We start from the raw sequence: 26,030 nt of genomic DNA on the forward strand, positions 1-26,030 counted from the left end.
CAAAGCACCAGAAACATAGTGACGAAACATAACCAGACACAGATTTTTTTTTTAAGTATGTAAATGTGTCGTGGCCTAGGTCTATGCCTCCGAAACACAAATACTGCTGCATCATGGGTATGAATACAGCCCACTTCTATTTCAGCACACTTTTTCTATCTACAAAAGTATGTGGATTGGCTATTTCAGCCACACCCGTTGCTAACAGGTGTATAAAATTGAGCACACAGCCATGAAATCTCCATAGACACACATTGCCTTACTGAAGAGATCAGTGACTTTCAACGTGGCACGGTCATAGGATGCCACCTTTCAAACAAGTCAGTTTGTAAAATGTCTGCCCTGCTAGAGCTTTCCCGGTTAACTGTAAGTGCTGTTATTGTGAAGTGGAAACTTTTAGGAGCAACAACGGCTCAGCTGGGAAGTGGTATGTCACACAAGCTTACAGAACGGGACCGCCGAAGGCTGAATCGAGTAGTGAGTAAAAATCGTCTGTCCTCGGTTGCAACACTCACTACCTAGTTCCAAACAGCCTCTGGAAGCAACATCAACACAAAAACTGTTCGTCGGGAGCTTCGTGAAATGGGTTTCCATGGCCGAGCAGCCACATACAAGCCTAAGATCACCATGTGCAATGCCAAGCATCGGCTGGAGCGGTGTAAAACTCGCTGCAATTGGACTCGGGAGCAGTGGAAATCCGTTCTCTGGAGTGATGAATCACGCTTCACCATCTGGCAGTCTGACGGACAAATCTGGGTTTGGCGGATGCCAGGAGAATGCTACCTGCCCGAATGCATAGTGCCACCAACTGTAAAGTTTGGTGGAGGAGGAATAATTGTCTGGGGATGTTTTTCATGGTTCGGGATATGCCCCTTAGTTCCAGTGAAGGGAAATCGTATTGCTACAATCTAGATGATTCTGTGCTTCCAACTTTGTGGCAACAGTTTGGGGAAGGCACTTTCCTGTTTCAGCATGACAATGCCCCCATGCACAAAGCAAGGTCCATACAGAAATGGTTTGTCGAGATCGGTGTGGAAGAACTTAACTGGCCTGCAAAGAGCCCTAACCTCAACCTTATCGAACACCTTTAGTATAAATTTGAACGCAGACTGCGAGCCAGGCCTAATCACCCAACATCAGTGCCCGACCTCACTAATACTCTTTTGGCTGAATGGAAGCAAGTCCCCGTAGGAATGTTCCAGCATCTAGTCGAATGCCTTCCAAGGATAGTGGAGGCTGTTATAGCAGCAAAGGGGGGACCAACTCCATATGAAATGTTCGATGAGCAGGTGTCCACACACTTTGGTCATGTAGTGTGTATATCGTGCATTTAGAAAGTATTCAGACCTTCACTTTTTCCAAAATGTTTACATTACAGGGGGAAAAACGATTTTATAAATTCTAGGATAAGGCTGTAATGTAACAAAATGTGGAAAAAGTCAAGGGGTCTGAATACTTTACGAATGCACCGTTTATATATTCAGTACCAGTGAAAGTTTGGACACACCTACTCATTCAAGGGTTTTTCTATATTTTTACTATTTTCTACATTGTAGAATAACTATGAAATAACACACATGGAATCATGTAGTAACCAAAAAAGTGTTAAACAAATCAAAATATATTTTATATTTGAGATTCTTCCAAGTAGCCACCCTTTGCCTTGATGACAGCATTGCACACTCTTGGCATTCTCTCAGCCAGCTTCATGAGGTATTCCTCTGGAATGCATTTCAATTAACAGGTGTGCCTTGTTAAAAGTTTGGTGTTTTGCGGGAATTCCACAAATAGTCTCAATATCAACAGTGAAGAGGCAACTCTGGGATGCTGGCCTTCTAGGCAGAGTTGAAAAGAAAAAGCCATATCTCAGACTGCCCAATAAAAAGAAAAGATTAAGATGGGAAAAAGAACACAGACACTGGACAGAGGAACTCTGCCTGGAAGGCCAGGATCCCTGAGTCGTCTCTTCACTGTTGACGTTGAGACTGGTGTTTTGCGGGTACGGTTTAAGGAAGCTGCCAGTTGAGGACTTGTGAGGCGTCTGTTTCTCAAACTAGACACTCTAATGTACTTGTCCTCTAGCTCAGTTGTGCACCAGGAACTCCCACTCCTCTTTCAATTCTGGTTAGAGCCAGTTTGCACTGTTCTGTGAAGGGAGTAGTACACAGCGTTGTACGAGATCTTCAGTTTCTTGGCAATCACAAAACCCTTGAATAAGTAGTTGTGTCCAAACTTTTGACTGGTACTATATATACACACAGTGCATTCGGAAAGTATTCAGACCCCTTGACTTTTTCCACATTTTGTTACATTACAGCCTTATTCTAAAATGTATTAAATAAAACAATTTCCTAAGCAATCTACACACAATACCCCATAATAACAAAGTGAAAACAGGTTTTTAGAAATGTTTGCAAATTTAAAAAATAAAAAACAGAAATACCTTATATACAGAAATATTCAGACCCTTTGCTATGAGAATAGACATTGAGCTCAGGTGCATCCTGTTTCCATTGATCATCCTTGAGATGTTTCTACATCTTGATTGGAGTCCACCTGTGGTAAATTCAATTGATTGGACATGATTTGAAAAGGCGCACATCTGTCTATATAAGGTCCCACAGTAGACAGTGCAAGTCAGGGCAAAAACATAGCCATGAGGTCAGAGTCCCTCTGTGGAGATGGAAGAACCTTCCAGAAGGACAACCATCTCTGCAGCACTCTACCAATTAGGCCTTTGTTGTAGAGTGGCCAGACTGAAGCSACTTATCAGTAAAAGGCACAGGACAGCCCACTTGGATTTTGCCAAAAGGCACCTAAAGACTCTCAGATGCTGAGAAACAAGATTCTCTGGTCTGATGAAACCTAGATTGAACTCTTTGGCCTGAATACCAAGCGTCACATCTGGAGGAAACCTGGTGAAGCATGGTGGTGGCAGCAACATGCTGTGGGGCTATTTTTCAGTGGCAGGGACTGAGACTAGTCAGGATCGAGGCAAATATGAACGGAGCAAAGTGCAGAGAGATCCTTGATGAAAACCTGCTCCAGACCTCAGATTAGGGCGAATGTTCATCTTCCAACAGGACAACGACCCTAAGCACACAGCCATGGCAACGCAGGAGTCTCTAAATGTCCTTGAGTGGCCCAGCTAGAGCCCGGACTTGAGCCCGATCAAGAGAGACCTGAAAATAGCTGTACAGCAACACTCCCCGTCCAACCTGACAGAGCTTGAGAGGATCTGCAGAGAAGAATGGGAGAAACTCCCCAAATACAGGTGTGCCAAGCTTGTAGCATCATACCCAAGAACACTTGAGGCTGTAATCGCGGTCAAAGATGATTCAACAAAGTACCGAGTAAAGCGTCTGAATACTTTTGTAAATGTGATATTTTTTTATTTTTAATAAACTAGCAAACTTTTTTTTTTTTAAACAGTTTTGCTTTGTCATTATGGGATATTGTGTGTAGATTGATTATATATATTTTTTAAATACATTTTAGAACAAGGCTGTAACCTAGCAAAAAGGCTAGGGGTCTGAATACTTTCCCAAGGCACTGTGTATTTATGTATGTATGTATGTGTATATACAGTGGGGAGAACAAGTATTTGATACACTGCCGATTTTGCAGGTTTTCCTACTTACAAAGCATGTAGAGGTCTGTAATTTGTATCATAGGTACACTTCAACTGTGAGAGACGGAATCAAAAATCCAGAAAATCACATTGTATGATATTTAAGTAATTCATTTGCATTTTATTGCATGACATAAGTATTTGATACATCAGAAAAGCAGAACTTAATATTTGGTACAGAAACCGTGGTTTGCGCAATTACAGAGATCATACGTTTCCTGTAGTTCTTGACCAGGTTTGCACACACGCAGCAGGGATTTTGGCCACTCCTCCATACAGACCTTCTCCAGATCCTTCAGGTTTCGGGCTGTCGCTGGGCAATAAGGACTTTCAGCTCCCTCCAAAGATTTTCTATTGGTCAGGTCTGGAGACTGGCTAGGCCACTCCAGGACCTTGAGATGCTTCTTACGGAGCCACTCCTTAGTTGCCCTGGCTGTGTGTTTTGGGTCGTTGTCATGCTGGAAGACCCAGCCACGACCCATCTTCAATGCTCTTACTGAGGGAAGGAGGTTGTTGGCCAAGATCTCGCGATACATGGCCCCATCCATCCTCCCCTCAATACGGTGCAGTCGTCCTGTCCCCTTTGCAGGAAAAGCATCCCCAAAGAATGATGTTTCCACCTCCATGCTTCACGGTTGGGATGGTGTTCTTGGGGTTGTACTCATCCTTCTTCCTCCAAACACGGTGAGTGGAGTTTAGACCAAAAAGCTCTATTTTGTCTCATCAGACCACATGCCCTTCTCCCATTCCTCCTCTGGATCATCCAGATGGTCATCTGCAAACTTCAGACGGCCTGGACATGCGCTGGCTTGAGCAGGGGGACCTTGCGTGCGCTGCAGGATTTTAATCCATGACGGCGTAGTGTGTTACTAATGGTTTTCTTTGAGACTGTGGTCCAGCTCTCTTCAGGTCATTGACCAGGTCCTGCCGTGTAGTTCCGGGCTGATCCCTCACCTTCCTCATGATCATTGATGCCCACGAGGTGAGATCTTGCATGGAGCCCAGACCGAGGTGATTGACCGTCATCTTAACTTCTTCCATTTTCTAATAATTGCGCCAACAGTTGTTGCCTTCTCACCAAGCTGCTTGCCTGTTGTCCTGTAGCCATCCAGCCTTGTGCAGGTCTACAATTTATCCCTGATGTCCTTACACAGCTCTCTGGTCTTGGCCATTGTGGAGAGGTTGAGTCTGTTTGATTGAGTGTGTGGACAGGTGTCTTTTATACAGGTAACGAGTTCAAACAGGTGCAGTTAATACAGGTAATGAGTGGAGAACAGGAGGGCGGCTTAAAGAAAAACTAACAGGCCTGTGAGAGCCGGAATTGTTTACTGGTTGGTAGTGATCAAATACTTATGTCATGCAATAAAATGCAAATTAATTACTTAAAAATCATACAATGTGATTTTCTGGATTTTTGTTTTAGTTTCCGTCTCCACAGTTGAAGTGTACCTATGATAAAAATTACAGACCTTCTACTGCTTGTAAGTAGGAAAACCTGCAAAATCGGCAGTGTATCAAATACTTGTTCTCCCCACTGTATATATCCACTATAGGCACATAGTAAAACAACAACCTACTACATCTAATGATAGGTCAGTAACTGACTGTCTTCCACCCCCTTACTAAGCCATCTTCCTCTCCAGAAAGAAGACAAAACGAGAGAACAACATAAGGTCAATTTCCAGACACAGATTAAGCCTAGTTCTGTACTAAAAAGCACATATCCTTCTTTGGAATAGATTTTTTTTTTGCCCATCACTAGGCTCAATCTGACTCCAGGAAACCAGCTTCAACAGTATATCTTTTATAGTCTGTCCCTTGCATCAGAAGTGTGTTAAACAGTATACAAGCATGGCAGGCATTGCCCAGTGTGACGACACTGAGCAAAGCCTGGGAGAGACATTAGCACCAACTGGCATGAAGGCTGAAGGTCACTGGCCGCCCCTGACATTTTGTCTGGGCACTCATTTCCTAAGTACATATCCAGATGAACGTTCCCCCTTTTACCCACGTAACTGTTAAGGAAGAGGGGGCTTATGTACAGTATTAAGCTGTCGATAAAGAGGCTGTACAGAATTGCAGTTGCTAAATGTTTACTTCATATTTCTGCTTGAGTATTACCTGTATGGTTCAAAAACACATATATAAAACCACACATATATAAAACCACACATATATAAAACCAAACAATCCTTAAGGCTAATAATATAATATTTTGCTCATGGGCGTGGGTAGGTGTGCCCCTTTCTGTCCAATATGGTTATTTCTGGGCAATATTTCAGCCAATTTAGGGAACCCATTTTGGCTCAAGAGCACTATCAACGGGCAAAAGTTAATTATAGCCTCTTTAAAGATGTTGGATATTCAGTCCCCTGTTGTGACTACAAATATAAGTGATGGTGTTTCGGTTTTATGAGGGGATAACAGTACACAAAACCTATTCAACTATTTCAATTGAAGTTTGTCAGATATTTTCAATGTAGAGTCAGATGTTTTCAAAGTAGAGTAATGTCAAGATGAAGCCATGTCTCACGACATCGGTTGAGCAGATCCAGCTATTTGCATCAATCACAAATGAATACAAAATATAAGCAATGTCTGATTTCCTGGTTCTATTTGGCACTTATCTTTAGCATTCAAATGCATTGGAGGCATATAGCWGGATCTACACAACCAATGTCATGGGATGTGGTTTCATCTTGACATTAGACTACTATAGAGGTTTAAAAATATCTGACAGACTTTGATTTGAATGTGTTATTTCCCTTAAAGGCTACTCACCAACAGTATTTAGTTACATGGGTATAAATGCTATATGACAAAAGTTCTCTGGAATTTCAGCAACCTCAGCATGGTACATTGTATGTAAGTACAAGACATTCAATACGTGTCTAATCCCAACAGAAAGGTGAAACTAGCCTGACAGTCTAATGTGACAATTGGTCTTCCGGTATTCACAGTTTTCCATTTCCAATCTCAACCTCTGTCTTTAAATTCACTCTCCCCTAAATAAGCACTTGGAAGTTGCTGAATTAATTGATTTACTTATTCGACATTGGTGAAAAGAAATTGAAATGTAAATATGTATTATGAAAATCATTGTCATTTGGGGGAATTGTTTTGGCACAAACTACATTTCAGTAACAGCTTTTCAATTTTGAAGATCTTCTTGCTTTTTACCTGTGGCCAATACATCTTGTAACCTGGGCTTAAAATAGCTGGTGTGAAACAACAAATAATTGCATATTACATGTCATATGTGCTATGTAAGGACAACCAATAGAGGGCGTGCATTTATTACTGTGGGAAAGCCTGCATTGCAACATACAGTATTATTCACACAGTCAATTATGTAACCCTTATCCCTAAACATGACATTCCATTCCAAATACTTCAGAACAGTTTGAAACATATAAAAACAGCTCGTTTACTTTTCCCCATTTAAAATATTTTATTCAAGTAACATGGTTAAATTGTACATTAATAAAATGGCTTTAAATAGATAATACAATAATACAATACTGAGCCAAAAGTATATACAGGCAACACTGATTGTAAGCTTACTATTAACGTTTTGCATATGACTCTCCCTACATTAAAAATGTAAACAATGGTATATAGTATGTATATAATTTCGATTTTGCCATTTAAGGAGCAAGCTGTCAAACAATTTAAGTATTGCAGCGATGACATATSATCTCAGATACCACCACTGCAGGTCTCTAGTATTTGTAATAGGAATTACTGCCATAACTGCAGTTTATTCATAAGAAAAAGAGACCCCTAACAAGAAGTATTTAAGAAATATGTTAAGGTCTGGCAGCTGTTACATTCATTTCAGGGACGACGTTTAAAGCAGTTGAACACACACTAAGGTGCTCTACTTCCTTCCAAGTAGTTTAGAACYGGAGACACGGTCTACAACTTCCTACACTCTAGCACAGAAAACCTTAACACTTCAAAAGTGCTTATTTCAMTCATTTATACATTTTCCAAGTAAGATATTTGTTTCATTAAATTACGACTTACACAACAGTAAGTGCAGCTATCATTACAACATGAGTACAGACTTAAGGGACAGTTCACTCCAAAATCAAAGTTTGTGTTCAGACTTCCAGACTAATGTTGACTTAAGTCCACGTCCCATGCCATCAGTTCCAGTGCCTTCAGAAATTATTCATACCCCCTGACTTATTCCACATTTTGTTGTGCTACAGCCTGAACTCAAAATGGATTAAATAGTTTTTTTTSTACACAAAGTACCCCATAATGACAAAGTGAAAACATGTTTTTAGAAATTTTAGCAAATTTATTGAAAATGAAATACAGATATCTCATTTAGATATGTATTCACACCCCTGAGTAAATACATGTTAGACTCGCCTTTGGCAGTGATTACAGCTGTGTGTATTTCTGGGTATGTCTGTAAGAGTTTTACACACATGGATTGTACAATATTTGCCCATTATTCCTTTTTAAATTCTTCAAGCTCTGTCAAGGTGGTTGTTGATCATTGCTAGACAGCCATTTTCCAGTCTTGGCAGAGATTGTCAAGCCAATTTAAGTGAACATTCAGTGTTGTCTTGGTAAGCAACTCCAGTGTATATTTGGCCTTGTGTTTTAGGTTATTGTCCTGCTGACTTTTTCCACATTTTGTTGTGTTACACCCTGAATTTAGATTTGATTAAATGTAGATTTTTTGTCACTGGCCTACAAACAATATACCATAATGTCAAAATGGAATACTTTTTTTTTGTATTATATTTTTATATTTTTTATAAATTATGAAGAAAATTGAAAGCTGAAATGTATTCAGTCAATAAATATTCATCCCATATGTTATGGCAAGCCTAAATAAGTTCAGAGGTAAAAATGTGCTTAATAACAAGCCACTCGGTGTGCAATAATACTGTAGTGTTTAACATAATTTTTTTATTGACTACCTCATCTCTGTACACAACACATACAGATAATTGTAAGGTCCCTCAGTCGAGCAGTGAATTTCAAACGCAGATTCAACCACAAAGACCAAGGAGTTTTTCCAATGTGTCGCAAATTATTGCACCTATTGGTAGACGGGTAATACAAATTAAAAATCAGACATTGAATATCATTTTGAGCATGGTGAAGTTAATAATTAACCCTTTGGATGGTGTCACTACAAAGATACAGGCATCATTAGGGTTGCCAACTGTCCCGTATTYGCCGGGATGTCCCTTATATTGAGATAAATTGGTTTGTCCCATACGGGACCTCCCTTGTCTCGTATATTCATCCAATCACAGTTTAGTGTAAACGCGCCAATTCCTGCAAAGTAATTTCTGTTATTGTTTGGTCGGTTTGGCAGATCAAGGAAATATGGATAAACATGCAAAAAAGAAAAGACTGCAGCTACAACAAACAATGTGAAGCAAAAGACGTGGGTTAATGCTGTCAGTGGTGACTCGACGAAAGCTTCCTGTACTTTATGCCGTCGGGAATTCTCAATTGGCCATTAAGGGGAGAATGACCTAACTCAGCATGCACCCACAGAAATGCACAAGGCCACGCTAGCTAAAGGTGCTAGCAATATCGGTGCATTCTTCGTGACGTCTACTGAGGAAACTGACAATTGGAAAACACCTCTCCGTTTACCAGTTATTGAGCAGTGCCAACAATCGCATTCTGAAAGCTAATTGCCCAGCTCACATTGCTCATAATGCAAGATCTACAGCCACTTTTCAGTATCTGCTTCCCGAAGAGAGGAACTGCGCGCATTTTTTTTTTTGTTGCCTTTGTTGACGTTGAGTGGCGTGAAATTCTGCGACATGTTTGCACACGATGGCTCTCTTCATCCAGCTGTCGATCGTCTCCAGCAAAGCTGGCCAGCCCTTACATCATACTTCAGGTCCCTTAGGGAGACCTGTCCTGTGGCACTGAATAGTATTTTTGAGTATGAAGAAAAAACAGAAGCTGCTGAGATTTCTGTGCCTTTTCCACAACGTGGGTGTGTTTTTGACCAACTCGTAAAAAAGCTGGAGGAAACAACGCTCTGCATCACAGATGTTTTACGAGGAAGTCCAAAAGTTCAACATTTAACGATGCTTCAGCTGAAACAGAACAGTTTTTTTCTGATACCAGACCAAGCAGCTGATGGACAAACAATTGTCAGCACAAAGGTCCAAGCAGCAACAGGACTTTGAAGTTCTATGACACCATCATTACATACATTGACAAGTGGTTTGATTTCTCACCAGAAAATGTAATGGTGAAACTGATTGGCCTCTATGAGGAGCTCTCCTTCACTGACCTGGAGCAGGTGGTGGTTGCCCTCAAAATGACAGACAGTCAGTATGGAGTTTTGTGCTAGCCGGGAGGAAATGCAGAAAGCCAGACAGGATACCACAAAATCCACCAGTGAGAAGTAGGTAGCAGTTTTCCAAAACCTAGGGAAAGCCAACTTGATCAACATGTTCAGGATTGTCTCATTTGTCCTCAGTGTGCCAGACTCAAATGCCTTTGTAGAGAGGATTTTCTGTCTGATGACCATTAAATGGTCAGACTCAAGAAACCGATGTAGCACAGGGCTGATCAAAAATGAACTTCAAATATCTGGGAACTGTGACTTGTCATGTAATGACTTCTCTCTGGCTATGCAAGAGGAGAAGGGACTGCTTGAATCAGTCAAGAGCAGCAAAAAATATGTAGACTTGGTGAGTGACCCATGCCCCTTTTTTGCATTTGAAAAGTTGTTTTTTTGTTGCTGTAAAGGTCCAAATTGTGATTTCTTTGATCATTTATTTTGAAGTTTATTCACATAAGTTTACATAACGATACAGTTTTAGTAAAGCTATAGGCTAAATGGAGTATACAAATGTTTTGCCTTTCCAATTGAATAAGAATATGAATATACACGGTACACAACCTTTTGTCCCTTATTTGGTAGTGAGAAAGTTGGCAACCCTAGGCATCGTTCCTAACTCAGATACCGGTGAGGAAGGACAACACTCAGGGATTTCACCATAAGGCGACTTTAAAACAGTTAGAGTTTATGGCTGTGATAGGAGAAAACTGAGGGTGGATCAACAACATTGTAGTTACTCCACAATACTAACCTAATTGACAGAGTGAAGAGAAGGAAGCCGGTACAGAATACAAATATTGCAAAACATGAATCCTGTTTGCAACAAGGCACTGAAGTAATACTGCAAAACATGTAAAGTAATTCACTTTTTGTCCTGAKTACAAAGTGTTATGTTCTGGACAAATCCAATACAACACATTACTGTGTACTACTCTCCATATTTTCAAGCATAGTGGTGGCTGCATCATGTTATGGGTATCCTTGTAATCGTTAGGGACCGGGCAGTGTTTCAGGATATAAAAGAAATGGAATGGAGCTAAGCATAGGCAAAATCCTAGAGGAAAACCTGGTTCAGTCTGCTTTCCACCAGACACTGGGAGATGAATTCACCTTTCAGCAGGACAATAACCTAAAACATAAGGGCAAATCTACACTGGAGTTGCTTACCAAGAAGACAGTGAATGTTCCTGAGTGGCCGAGTTACAGTTTTGACTTAAATCTACTGGAAATTCTATGGCAAGACCTGAAAATGGTTGTTTAGCAATGATCAACAACCAATTTGACAGAGCTTGAAGAATTTTCCAAATTCTTCAAGCCCAGGTGTGGGAAGCACTTAGAGGCTTACCCAGAAAGACWCACAGCTGTAATCGCTGCCAAAGGTGCTTCTACAGATACTGACTATGGGGTGTGAATACTTATGTAAATTATATATTTCTGTATTTAATTTTCAATAAATTTGCTAATATTCTAAAAACATGTTTTCCCACTAAGGGGGCGAGTCAGCTTTGATATAAGTTGTGCAAAATGGAATTGGAAGTACAAAATGACACACATCACCAGGGTGTTGGTATTCAGACGAATTCTGCAGGTAGGTAGGTGTTTGATACGCAGTCTTGCTCATGAGAATATGTGTGATAAGTCTTGTGGCATCTAGCAGTATGTGGAGAGGAGCCGGTAACAGTTTATTTGGATAATCCCATATTGATGACAAATGGACGTTTAACTAAGCCAGTGGACAGAATTTGTCGAAATTACGTCATTTCAACCAACTTTGCCTGCTGTGAACTATCAACAAATTGTTCAAACAATATCCATTAACCCTAACCTAGCCCTTAACCTAAACTTAACCCTATCTTCAATCCTAAACCTAGCCCTAAACCTAACCCAAACCTCAGCGAATTGTTACATGTCAACAGACTTGAAGTTTTTTATTTTTATTTTTTTTATCCCCTTTTCTCCCCAATTTTCGTGGTATCCAATCGCTAGTAATTACTATCTTGTCCCATCGCTACAACTCCCGTACGGGCTCGGGAGAGACGAAGGTCGAAAGCCATGCGTCCTCCGAAGCACAACCCAACCAAGCCGCACTGCTTCTTAACACAGCGCGCCTCCAACCCGGAAGCCAGCCGCACCAATGTGTCGGAGGAAACACCGTGCACCTGGCCCCCTTGGTTAGCGCGCACTGCGCCCGGCCCGCCACAGGAGTCGCTGGAGCGCGATGAGACAAGGATATCCCTACCGGRCAAACCCTCCCTAACCCGGACGACGCTAGCCCAATTGTGCGTCGCCCCACGGACCTCCCGGTCGCGGCCGGTTGCGACAGAGCCTGGGCGCGAACCCAGAGACTCTGGTGGCGCAGCTAGCACTGCGATGCAGTGCCCTAGACCACTGCGCCACCCGGGAGGCCCTAAGTTGAAACTTTTGCTGATAGTTGGAACATATAGACCATCTATAGAGGACTAACTAAATAAAGTGGGACCGAAGAGCAAAGCAATTATACCATTCAATAGTCCCTTGGCCGTAGTAATAAAACAAAGAATATACAGTCATCAGGCAGGCATAGTAATAGACGAAGGACTTACGCAGGTGCTCAATTGAGCCAACTTTGAATCAGGCGCTAAGTGAATAGTTCTACGACTCGATTGTGCCGGTAAGATTACAAGGCTGGTCCTAGTCAATGGTCTAGTCAACAAAATGTACATTTTGATTAACTCAATAAAACAAACTGCACATGATCTCACTCATATTATGAACTACATCCATACCACTGTAACATATAATTATATTGGCTCACTAATCAGAGACATTTCAGACAGACATCCAGTAACAGTACACTGTTGTATCACATAAGGCTCATGTAAACATTACAGATTCAGTTGACAATTATTCCCTTGTAAACCAACCGATACCCACCCCAGTACGTAAAAATATTTTGGAGGTGACACTAACAGCTGAAGAGACAAAATGAAGAAACATATTATCTTGGATAATTTGTGTTACATCCCGGTTGAAACTGGTACTTACCATTTCAATTAATTTTTACTTACTTTAATTAAGACATTTCTAAGTAACTAAATGGTCAATAACGTACTGTAAAATAAATGATTACCAGTAGACCTGTTAGACACAAAGTGATGCAGCCAGCTCTGAGGGGCCTTGAGACGGGGGTGCCTCTGGCAGTTACACGGTAAACTGCTTGAACATGAACTGGAGGATATACAGTGCCTTCAGAAAGTATTCACACCCCTTGACTTTTTCCACATTTTGTTACGTTACAAAGGGGGATTAAAATGGATTTAATTGTCATTTTTTGTCAATGATCTACACAAAATACTCTAATGTCAAAGTGAAAGAAAAATGCTAACATTTGTAAAAAAATATATATATATAAGAAATAAAACTTCTTGGTAAGATAAGTATTCAACCCCCTGAGTCAATGCATGTTAGAATCACCTTTGGCAGCGATTACAGCTGTGAGTCTTTCTGGGTAAGGCTCTAAGAGCTTTGCACACATGAATTGTGCAACATTTTCCCATTATTCTTTTCAAAATTCTTCAGGTTCTGTCAAATTGGTTGTTGATGACTGCTGGAAAACAATTTTCAGGTCTTGCCATAGACTTTGAAGCAGATTTAAGTCAAAACTGTAATTCGGCCACTCAGAAACATTCAGTGTCTTCTTGGTAAGCAACTCCAGTGTAGATTTGGACTTGTGTTTTAGGTTATTGTCCTGCTGAAACGTGAATTAATCCCCCAATGCCTGGTGGAAAGCAGACTGAACCAGGTTTTCCTCTAGGATTTGGCTGGTGCTTAGCTCCATTACGTTCCTTTTTCATCCTGAAAAACTTTCCAGTCCTTAATGATTACAAGGATACCCATAACATGATGCAGCCACCACTATGCTTGAAAATATGGAGTGGTACTCAGTAATGTGTTGTATTGGATTTGCCCTAAACATAACACTTTGTATTCATGACAAGTGAATTGCTTTGACACATTTTTTTCAGTATTACTTTTGTGCCTTGTTGCAAAAAGGATGCATGTCTTGGAATATTTGTATTCTGTAAAGGCTTTCTTCTCTTCACTCTGTCAATTAAGTTAGTATTGTGGAGTAACTACAATGTTGTTGATCCATCCTCAGTTTTCTCCTATCACAGCCATAAACTCTAACTGTTTTAAAGTCAACATTGGCCTTATGGTGAAATCCCGGAGTGGTTAGAAAGGACACCTGTATCTTTGTAGTGACTGGGGCTATTGATACACCATCCAAAGTGGAATTAAAATCTTCATCATGCTCAAAAGGATATTCAATGTCTGCTTTTTTTCCCCAATTACCCATCTACCAATAGGTGCCCTTTTTTGCAAGGTATTGGGAAAAACTCCCTGGTCTTCGTGGTTGAATCTGTGTTTGAAATTCACTGCTCGACTGAGGGACCTTACAGATAATTGTATGTGTGGGGTACAGAGATGGGGTAGTCATCCAAAAAATCCTGTTAAAAACTATTATTGCACACAGTCCATGCAACATATTTTATGACTTTTGACACATTTTTACTCTTGAACATATTTAGGCTTGCCATAATGAAAAAGTTGAATACTTATTGACTGAAGACATTTCAGCTTTTCATTTTTAATTCATTTGTAAAAAATAAAAGAATTGAAAAACATAATTCCACTTTGACATACTGGAGTAGGCACAGGTGAATCTGGGTGATTTCCCCCAAAAAATAAGGTGATTCCAAAATGTCAAAATAAGGCATGATCTGAGTATGAAATGTTGCTCACTGCTTTTATGGCAATAAAGGCATTTAGGCATTCCTTCAAAAACAATTCATGTGGGTAATGTTCACTGTCAAAAACATGCCCAATTCCTATGGGAAATGTATGGACAGTGATTATCAAACATTTTATATTTTGTGAGATTGTGAATTGTTTGTAGGTATAAAATAGAATACAGAGTTATCTAACAGTCCAGTGGTCAAATATAGATCAATTCTAGAAATGGCCTTACAAAAATAGAAAACGAGACCCCCTATTACGATCAATAAACTTGACTTTAATTATTATACCTAAACCATCAGCTACTTGTAATCACTTCATAGTAGTGCTATGTGGAAGCGTCAACTATATTGGCGACACTCCCAACACATAAAATTACTCGCCAAATCGGTGAAAAATACAATAGGAAGACCATGGTGAATTCCCTCAAGTGCTTTTTGTTATACAATCGACTCTCGCAGGTTGTCTATTGACTCATGGCTACACGAATAGGGGGTGACCTCTACGGGGAACACCAAGAGGTTTGGCCCAGCAGGCTCCGGCCAGGTAGGTTCCAGCCCTGTGGGCTCCGACCCTGATGGTTGTGTTTGCTCTGGGAGGTCCAATGGCGGATCAGACGTCACAGGGGCTGAGTGTAACACCACCTCACTGGTGACCTCAACGGGGACCACCAAGAGGAGTGGTCTGCCAGGCTCCGGCCTGGTGGTCTGTGTTTGCTTGGGGAGGTCCGATGACCGATTGGACACCAGAGGGACCGATATGGGTTGTGCTCGCAACCCAGCCAATTCCATCTCTGCGGCAAGGTCCAGGTCGCTCCCATAGAGCACGTTCATCTTTCGCACCAGAAGTCCCTCCGTCTCCGGGGGCTCCTCGTTCTCCTCCCGCTTTATCTGCCTCTTGGAGCGGCGCATGAAGGAGGCATGCAGGATTGAGCGCTTGAGCAGGTGCTTGCGGTAAGCCCGCTGGATGATCACGGCTGCTGCCTCCTCCTCCTTGCGCCGCAGCGTGGTGGTGATGGGCTCGTAGGAGTCTGTCGTGGGGTTGTTCATGTTGAACTTGGCCTCGATGCTCACCTTCATGGCCGTCATCTCCACCCCTACGCCCAGCACCTCCTGGGTGACGGCCAGCAGGATGTCCAGGCAGTGAATCTTATCGCCTGTGACCAGGGGCAGGTCCATCGAGATCAGCTTGATCCGGTTGGGCTTGGCGATACGCAGGGGTTCCTGCAGGGTGTCACAAAACTCTGACAGCTTGGCGTATTCGATGAACTGRGTGCCCTCAAGGTCGAACTTCTCCCAGGTCTCGTCGAACATCACAAAGTCATCCTCGCACAGCAGGTCCCCGCTCTCCTCTTGGGCCGTGTTGAAGTTCTCCAGGATGATGGCGATGTACATGTTGACCACCACCAGGAAGGACATGATGATGTAACTGCAGAAGAACATGATACCCATGCCTGGGTTGCCGCAGTTGCCCCGAACGTCCGAGCCCGGGTTCTCAATGTCTGGGTCGCAGTCTGGAGGACCGCTGTTTAGAATTGGCAGCAAAAGACCATCCCAACCCGCAGAGGTGGTGATCTCAAACAGGCAGATAATACTGCTGCCGAACGTCTGGAAATTGAAGATGTCGTCGATGCCCGCCTGTTTTTTGACATAGGCAAAGTTGGACATGCCGAATATGGAGAAGATGAACATGATGAGGAAGAGCAGGAGGCCGATGTTGAACAGGGCAGGGAGTGACATCATCAACGCAAATAACAGCGTCCGAATGCCCTTGGCACCTTTGATGAGACGCAGGACCCTGCCTATCCTAGCCAGCCTGATGACCCTGAACAAGGTGGGTGACACAAAGTACTTCTCTATGATGTCCGACAGCATTATACCTGAAGGGAAATTAGATAAACAATGGTTAATGACCAATCACACCTCTCCATCTACTGTCGAAATAACTAATCTTCAATGCTTTTCAGTGTGACATTTTTCAATTGGAATTTGGTTTACTTTCTGAATTAACTTGATTTTAAATGGAATTGACCCCAACCCTGTTATAACTTGTCTATGACTTATCCTATGTACAGTATACAATAAGGTATACAGTGTAAAGAATCTTGAGGTACATACCCGCGACGGACAGGATGACCACGACAAAATCAAAAATATTCCATCCGATGGTGAAGAAGTAATGGCGAAGGGCAAACATCTTGAGCAGACACTCGCAGGTGAAAACTACGATGAAGGCCAGGTTGATCTTGTAAAGGACGTTTTCCTTCTCCTCGCTTTGGTCGTCCGTCTCCACCATCATGGTGACCATGTTGAGGCAGATGAGGACCATGATGAAGATGTCAAAGAACTGCTGAGTGATGAAGTCAAACACAGCGCCTTGAATCATGTTCTGTAAGGGGCCCGAGGGTCACATGAAAGAGAGAGCGAGGGAGAACACAAACACAAATMTCATTAGGTGTGTTAAAGCCAATGTTGTGGAGAACAGGTTAAGATGGGTCAACGATGATGTCATGGCAAAGTCACTCATTTGAATGTCACTGTGTATGTGGTATACTCAGAGCAGGACTTGCAGACTCTAGCCCCATAGCATAATTTAATTATTACTTGTACATGAAATGTATCACACAATCACTGGTCAAAAGATTGACATTGAACTTCTATACATAAAAAATGCACTTTCAACACAAAAGATCATTGATCAAATTATGTAATCCCTATAATCAGCCATTTTATTTATTGAAGGTTCTTATGTAGAGTAAATTTAGTCTTGGATTAGAAAGATGTAATGAATCTTAATACTAGAGAGTAGCATAAGAGTGTGGCTATAACCGAATGCCATTTATGTGTTGCATACCGTAGGCCTTGGGATAGGCTTCACTGGCTTCTTCGAGCCAAGTTTCTTCATGGCTTCATGATATTTCTTCTGCTCCTCTGTCATAAAGATGTCGTCACCAAAGTGCAGGATCAAAATCAAATCAACAATTATTCTGGGCATTCACAGGTATACATAAAAATGAATTAAAACTGTACATATTCAATCTCAATTTCTGATTTGTAGTCAATCTGCGATTGGTACATACATTTTTGGACGTTTAAAATAGTTATAAATACAGTTTGATTCTTGAAGAGTATCTGTACAGTATACAGTGCATTTAGAAAGTATTCAGACCCCTTGACTTTTTCCAAATTTTGTTACGTTACAGCCTTATTCTAAAATCCTCATCAACTAATACCCCATAATGACGAAGCGAAAACAGTTAGACATTTTAGCACATTTATTAAAAATAAGAAACAGATACCTTATTTACATAAGTATTCAGACCCTTTACAATGATACTTGAAATTGAGCTCAGGTGCATCCTGTTGCCATTGATCATCCTTGATGTTTCTACAACTTGATTGGAGTCCACCTGTGGTAAATTCAATTGATTGGACATGATTTGGAAAGGCACACATCTGTCTATATAAGGTCCCACAGTTGACAGTGCACKTCAGAGCAAAAACTCAGCCATGAGGTCGAAGGAATTTTCCGTAGAGCTCCGAGACAGGATTGTGTCGAGGCACAGATCTGGGTAAGGGTACCAAAACATTTCTGCAGCATTTGAAGGTCGCCAAGAACACAGAAGCCCCCATCATTTTTAAATGGAAGKAGTTTGGAACCACCAAGACTCTTCCTAGAGCTGGCTGCCTGGCCAAACTGAGCAATCGGGGGAGAAGGGTGTTGGTCAGGGAGGTGACCAAGAACCCGATGGTCACTCTGACAGAGCTCCAGAATTCTCTGTGGAGATGGGAGAACCTTCCAGACGGACACAATCATGCCTTTATGGTAGAGTGGACAGACGGAAGCCACTCTTCAGTAAAAGGCACATGACAGCCCGCTTGGAGCTTACCAAAAGGCACCGACAGACTCTCAGACCATGAGAAACAAGATTCCCCTGTCTGATGAAACCAATATTGAACTCCTTGGCTTGAATGCCAAGGGTCACGTCTGGAGGAACCCTGGCATCATCCCTACGGTGAAGCATGGTGGTGGCAGCATCATGCTGTGCCGATGTTTTTCAGCGGCAAGGACTGGGCGACTAGTCAGGATTGAGGGAAAGATGAACGGAGCAAAGAGATCCTTGATGAAAACCTACTCCAGAGCGCTCAGAACCTCCGACTGGGGSGGAAGGTTCACCTTCCAACAGGACAACGACCCTAAGCACACAGCCAAGACAACGCAGGAGTGGCTTCGGGACAAGTGTCTGAATGTCCATGAGTGGCCCAGCAAGAGCCCGAACAAACATCTCTGGAGAGAAAATAGCTGTGCAGCGACGCTCCCCATCCAACCTGACAGAGCTTGAGAAAATCTGCAGAGGAGAATGGGAGAAACTCCCCAAATACAGATGTGTCAAGCTTGTAGCGTKATACCCAAGAAGACTTGAGGCTGCAATCACTGCCAAAGGTGCTTCAATAAAGTAGTGAGTAAAGGGTCTGAATACTTATGTACAGTAAATGTTTATTTRTAATACATTTGCAAAAATGTCAAACTTTTTTGCTTTGTCATTGTGGGTTATTGTGTGTAGATTGATGAAGAGAAAAACTATTTAATACATTTTAGAATAAGTCTCTAAAGTAACAACGTGGAAAAAGTCAAGGGGAATGCACTGTATCATTTTATGAATGTACACTAATTGAGTGTTAATTCTTTCGTGACTAATAAATTATATTAGTTGAATTGAGTAAATGCATTCCTCGTTTTACAGAGTAATTATTTGATTAACTACACGCATACAATTTTGTAGGTCTATTGGTAGTTGTTATTTACACTATACACATAGCATATGCTTGGGTGCCACATTGACATCTCTGATGTGCTTGCCTCAATAAATGAATGCTAGAACAAGCTATTTGTATCTAGTCTCTTAATAATTGCATAARGGTGCAAGTTAGACATGTTCATTATTGTCCTACTGAGAGGTGATGTAAGGCTCGCTACCTTGACTAGATTCCTCCAGAGACGTACACGGCCTGTTGCATTTATTCACATATAATGAACGTAGTTTACTATTATATTCAACAAAATTTCTACACAATGGTTGGATCATTTCCAAACCTTTACAAAATGGCGACTCATCCAGTTGTTGGGGATTTCTATATCCAACTACATATCCATCTATTAATCACTTTATTTACTAGTTTAAAAAAAGAAAAAAGGATGGCGCTTATCTTTTTCTTTTGCTGGTTGAAATTGTCAATAATAACACCAATGAAAAGATTAAGGGTGAAGAAGGAGCCGAAGATGATGAAGATGACAAAGTAGATGTACATGTAGAGGTTGATCTCATACGAGGGCTGCTCCTCCACCTAGGGGACCATAAATAGTTTCGCTCGTCAAACAAAAACCCTCATTACTTACAACAATGACTACCACCAATGTGTCCGGTAACACTTTAAAATGACTTTCCTGAATAAGCATGAATAATATCTGACTAACTGTGTATAACTATACACCTTTTAATAAAAGCATTTTGAAACATTACAATTCACAAGCATTATACACATTTTTCAATGGCTTACTCATTAAAGCTATGACTTTGTATTCTGTGGTAATAACTGCTCCCCAAACAATGTTTATATTACAGTATCTTATATTTCTATAAGTACCTACTTCTCGAGAGTCCACTGCAGCATACATGATGTCCATCCAGCCTTTAAATGTGGCCTGTAGGGAGACAGGGAACTTTTTTTCAGATACTTTTGAGTACACCAACAACCTCAGAGAAGGAAACAATGTGAAATACTTTCGTAGACCAGGGGGTGACCAAGTCTCTTCCTTCAGAGCTACTGGGTATGRAGGCATTTGCTCCAAACCTGTTGTTACACACTTGATTCAGTTAATCGAGTTCCTGGTGAGCAGCTAATTAGTCGAATCAGGTGTGCTAGAGTAGGGTTGGAGCAAAAGCCTGAAGGAGGAAGGGTAGCTCTCCAGGAGGAGGATTGGGCCACAGCTTGAGAGCCAGCGCACAGCACCCATGCATCTCAGAAACCCCGGCCCTCACCACTTGCAGCAGAGAGAGGTAGCCCAAGCCCACGTTGTCGTAGTTGACTTTGACGTTGACCCAGCGGGCTTCCTGGGTGGCGTGCTGCAGGGCAAGGCAGTCGCTCCTGTTGTTGACCTCGGTGATGGGGAACAGCTCCTCCGTGGTGGTGTTGATGCAGCGGTAGAACTTTCCGGCAAACAGGTTGACCCCCATGATGCTGAAGATGAGCCAGAAGATGAGGCACACCAGCAGCACGTTGAAGATGGAGGGGATGGCGCCGATAAGAGCGTTTACCACCACCTTTCTCCCATAGACAGGACACAGTGCAGTCAAAACCATTAAAGTCACCTCCGTTACAATAGTCAGCCGTGACCACTGCAGTCACCACCGCCCAATAGTAAGTCATGCTCCCTGCAGTCAAAATAGTCAGTGATGACCACTAACACCACCTACATCCTAATAGTCAGTCATGACCACTTACATCACCTCCATCACAATAGTCATAGCTAACCACAGTCAACTCTGTCACAAGACGTCACTGTCAGAGATGTGTCAGTGTGTGTATGCGTTTAGGATTGTCTGTGTCAGCATTTCTGTCGGTGTGTCTGTCGATCTGTGTCTGCGTGGATATTTAAGTGTGTATGTACTGATAGGTTTGAAACAGTTACTCACCCTCATTCCCTCAAATCTTGACAGGGCTCGAAGTGGTCTTAGAGCCCTGAGTGTTCGAAGAGACTTGATTGGTCCAAGTTCAGAGTAGCCCATCCAGTTAGCTCCTAAAGTGACTAAGGAAACCTGAGGCAGGATTGTAACGTCATTGTAGTCACCCAACATCTCGTTATATGCTTGTACGAATGAAGAAAACTTTACAAATTGAATGTCTTGTATTTTCTGCCAAGCAGGATAACACATATCAATTACTTGTGGAGAATACAAGGTAACACAAATGTCAACGTCTTCCTTGATTTTCACGTTCATGTATTATTGAGCTCACCCACAACAGTCATAATAGTTGTAACATTGCTTTACCCACTATTCATTCTGTGTAAATATCACAAAACAATTCAACAGAAACTTACATCCACAATTAGGAAGTCCAGCCAACACCAGGCGTTGGTGAAGTAGGTCTTGAAGCCGTACGCCACCCATTTTAAGAGCATCTCAATGATAAAGACATAGGTGAAGACTTTGTCTGCATACTCCAGGATGATTTTGATAGTTCTTCGCCTCTCAATGTAAATATCCTCAAAAGCCTATCAGAAGTGAGCCAAAGAAAATGGATCTCAATATAACTAGTGGCCTTCCCAGAGAACGTTAAAAACAGAAGAAAAAATAAATATATATATGAAGTAACACTTTCTGAATACATTTATTTATCAGGTGAGCCAAGGTCAAAAGTCGAATAGCTCGGTAATGGAGTATCAACTGTAAATGGGTCAACGACCAGGGACTCACTCACCAGAGCTCCACTGCTTAGGAGGATCATGAAGACTATGAAGGTCTCAAAGTAGTCGTGTTCCACGATGGTGAAACAGGTCCTGCGGAGGTTCCACCACTTCTTGCCTCTGCCCTGAGAGACGTCAAATGTCAGACACGGCCATCGCGCGATACAGCCTGAAGAGAGAGAAATGCCAACATGGTGTTTTTGTATGCTTCATTTGGACTGTTTCACTTGCCCCTGAGGTGCTGTCTGTGTAGCATAGCCTACAGTCTAGCCAAGTCCTGAGCGAGTTGGACAATCCCGCAAATAAAAGATGTGACGAATCATGGCAATCACTTTACTGACATTATTAAGACGTGACTCCAAACTCTTTGGTCCCACCTTCCATGAAATAGAATATAGTAACTCTCTCTGAATTCTGATGTGCCAATGTGTGTGATATGGGACAAAGTTTACAGATATTTCCACAAGTAAATTAGACATCAAACACTTGATATTAGCGTTGCATTTTTGTAATTTAGTAACAATACACTGTAAAGACCATGACAATCAGGAAACCCAACCCAGATCTATTTAAGCAGGGGACAGTATTTCCTGTGTACCATCAGTGAAGCAAGCTTCTGGTTCCTCTGGCTCTGGCTCCTCCTCTTCCTCCTCTTCCACAGGCTCTGGTTCAGGTACATAGTCCAGCGTGCTGCACACCGAGGACTCGTCACCCACTGCACCCAACAACTATGGATGGAGAGGAGAGAGACTGAGTGGCTGAGACAAAATCTCAGCCACAACTTCAGGATAGGAGAGAGAGGAGAAATCTAACTCATGTAGGATTGTGAACTCAGATTGAAGGGAACCACCAAGTGAGATTTGTCCTCATTCTTGTCTTGTTTGCMTAAATATCCAGGTAACACTTTACATGGTAATCTTTATAGGATTTATGAAGGGTTTATAAGTAGTTTATTAACTGATAATTATTAGTTCATAGATAAAGCAGAGTACAATTATCGTCTTCAGTTTGCCATCATACTGTACCTTTACGTGATCACCATGTCCATTTTCTTCATCTGATGTAAAAGACCCACTGTCATCATCATCGTTCTCAAAGTCCGGCTCCCCCTGGGCAATGGGCACATTGAGGCTCATCTCGCCGTCTGCCTGAAGCCCGTCCACACAGTTGGTCATCCCGTCGGCCATCTTGGAATCCTGGCACGTGTCTAAGTGGTTTAGTGCAAAGGTCTCCTTTTCGGGGTTTCCTTCGATCCCCTCACCCCCTTCCTTGTCCCCGGTGGCTTTTTTGCCCAGTAGCTGCAGGACCATGTGGCGGACAAAGGCTTTCACCCAGTCGATGCCCCAGTTGATCCTGCCGATGGCGATCTGGAGGTTGTTCATCTCACCGTCGTCATCACTGGACAGGTTGTCTCCACTGAATGAGCTGAGCAGCAAGGCCAGGAAGAGGTTCAGCACCTACAGGGAGATAGAGGTGGCAGTTATCTTTGAAGGTTAGAGAGAAGGTGTCTGACAGGGCAGTGTGGGGAATCTGATCTTACTTTACTCCCAGCTACTCCCAGCCTTATGCGTTTGTATGAGGGAGGTGTCCTGGGAGAATTAAAAGACAGCCAAAAGACACATATATTATATTCTGCTCCTTGGCTTAGTGACTTACTGCGAGCTTACAGGCAGCTGAGCGAAAAATGGAGGAAAACTAAACTTCCCGGAGGACCTATCATCCTTCCACTCTCTCCTCTCTACCTTCTCTTCCTCTGTATGCACTGCTAAAGACACTTTATACCARTCTAAATTMCAGGCTTCTGCCTCTAACCCTAGGAAACTATTTTCTACCTTCTCCTCCCTCCTTAATCTTCCACCCCCTCCCTGCTCCCTCTCAGCGGACGACTTTGTCAACCACTTTGAAAAGAAGGTTGACAACATCCACTCATTAAATCAGCCTACTGAGTCCACTGGTCCCACTCACATAGAACTACCCTACGCCTTGACCTCTTTCTGCCCTCTCTCTCCAGATAAAATCCTGCGTCTAGTGAGGTCTGGCCCCCCAACAACCTGCCCGCTCAACCTCATTCCCTCCTCCCTTCTCAAGACCATCTATGGATACCTTCTCCCATTCCTCATCAACTTATCCCTGACCATTGACTGCTTCCCCTCGCACTTCAAAATTGCCCGAGTCGATCCTCTCCTCAAGAAATCACTCGACTCCTCTGAGATCAAAAACTACAGACCAGTATCCCTTCTATCTTTTCTTTCCAAAACACTTGAGCGTTCTGTCTCTGACTAACTCTCTCGCTATTTCTCTCAGAACAATCTTGACCATAACCTGTCAGGCTTCAAGACGGGTCACTCAACCGAGACTGCTCTTCTCTGTGTCATGGAGGCTCTCCGCCWGTGTTGTGTTCGAGACCACCTAAAGCGGGACCGAGTCAAGACCAAGACCTGAGGGGGTGAGAACGAGTCAAGACCGAGACCAGGAGGGAGACAAAGGGTCCGAGACCAAGCCAAGGCTGAGACCAGAAAAATGTGAGTCCAATTCAAGACCAAGATTGTAATTTTGTCAAATCATCACCATAATAAGAGTTTGAAATGTCCAGTATTTCTGTGTTCATATTTCCGAACAACATATGGATTCTTTAGACATTAAGAATGGTGAAATGCTGAATGCTGGGGGAAAATAGAGCCACTCTACAAATTATTACTAACCCAAACACAGTGGGGAACATTGAGTGCCTCCTATAATAATACCTCCAATTACATCATACTTTTCAATGATGTTCTGATTTAATCTATTCAGTTTTTGTTGAAAAGGGTTAACACCGAAGAGAAAAAGAGATCCAATCAGGATTTTTCTTTAGTGGTCTCTGGGGAGATAAATGTAGCTAGCTAAGTCAGCCATTGGCTACCAAAAAATGTATGGAAACTTTTGCCTTCTCAAAGGCCAACAGGTCATTGCGCAACAGCGAGCAGTAGTTTTCCAGTTTATCCACGGTCTAGTAGGCTAGGTTTGCAGTGGCTGCAGCAGGTGTTATTGAAGAGGAAGTTGTTGCTAATTTGTTAGCTTCTCCCTTTTCAAGAATAACTTTCAACAACAAGCTGAGTTTCAAATGATCATCATCTYGTGAGTGGAACTGTGTTTTTTATTGCAGGGCGCTTGCTGTTATCCATCTCTTTGAAAATAACTTGTTGCATTTAAACTTTAGGTCAGCGGTTACTTTGTGTGCTAAATGTGAAATGTTTCTGCAATGGGAAGTAGTAGTTGTACATTTCCATTAGGAAATGCTTAGCCTCATGGTTGTGTTTTTGTATTCTTTTGAATAGGCAACTACCATGGTCTTGTAGTGGATGCAAGCTTCAACTGGAAGCCAGTGGAGTGTGAGATGTAGCTGGGTGATATGGTAGAACTTCAGAAGGTTGAAGACCAGGTGGGCTGCATCGTTCTGGATAAGTTGCAGGGGTTTGCTGCCCGCTCAGTCCAGTCCAAGCTCTTCTCTGTCCTGGCACCCCAATGGTGGAACCAGCTTCCCCTTGAAGCTAGAACAACAGAGTCCCTGCCCATCTTCTGAAAACATCTGAAACCCTTCCTCTTCAAAGAGCATCTTAAAAGATTGCCTTTCATGTACTAACACTCGCACTTAATAGCTACTTTATTAAGGAAAATGTGCTTACAATGACTGTGATATATGGTTGTCCCACCTAGCTATCTTAAGATGAATGCATTAACTGTAAGTCTCTCTGGATAAGAGCATCCGCTAAATGATTAAAATGTTAATGAGAGAGAGAGAGAGAAAATTAAGAGAAGCAAACCTACGCTATT

The 26,030-nt window shown here is 42.2% G+C and overlaps 1 protein-coding gene across 1 annotated transcript in view; it reads right to left on the bottom strand.

Moving 5' to 3' along the window:
• Positions 1-14,300: 14,300 nt before the first annotated feature.
• Positions 14,301-26,030, bottom strand: part of scn4aa (sodium channel, voltage-gated, type IV, alpha, a) — a 33,092-nt gene continuing 21,362 nt past the window's right edge. The window contains exons 15-25 of the mRNA XM_070448357.1: positions 23,243-23,674; positions 22,816-22,945; positions 22,232-22,386; positions 21,852-22,025; positions 21,445-21,567; positions 20,791-21,072; positions 20,400-20,453; positions 19,958-20,095; positions 17,604-17,705; positions 16,868-17,138; positions 14,301-16,629 (exon numbers count right to left, since the gene is read on the bottom strand). Of these exons, the coding sequence (XP_070304458.1) occupies positions 15,191-16,629; positions 16,868-17,138; positions 17,604-17,705; positions 19,958-20,095; positions 20,400-20,453; positions 20,791-21,072; positions 21,445-21,567; positions 21,852-22,025; positions 22,232-22,386; positions 22,816-22,945; positions 23,243-23,674 (3,300 nt within the window). The 3' untranslated portion in view covers positions 14,301-15,190. The remainder of the gene's footprint in view (positions 16,630-16,867; positions 17,139-17,603; positions 17,706-19,957; positions 20,096-20,399; positions 20,454-20,790; positions 21,073-21,444; positions 21,568-21,851; positions 22,026-22,231; positions 22,387-22,815; positions 22,946-23,242; positions 23,675-26,030) is intronic.

The sequence above is a fragment of the Salvelinus sp. IW2-2015 genome, linkage group LG18 (genome assembly GCF_002910315.2).
Source record: "Salvelinus sp. IW2-2015 linkage group LG18, ASM291031v2, whole genome shotgun sequence".
In the NCBI taxonomy this organism is placed as follows: domain Eukaryota; kingdom Metazoa; phylum Chordata; class Actinopteri; order Salmoniformes; family Salmonidae; genus Salvelinus; species Salvelinus sp. IW2-2015.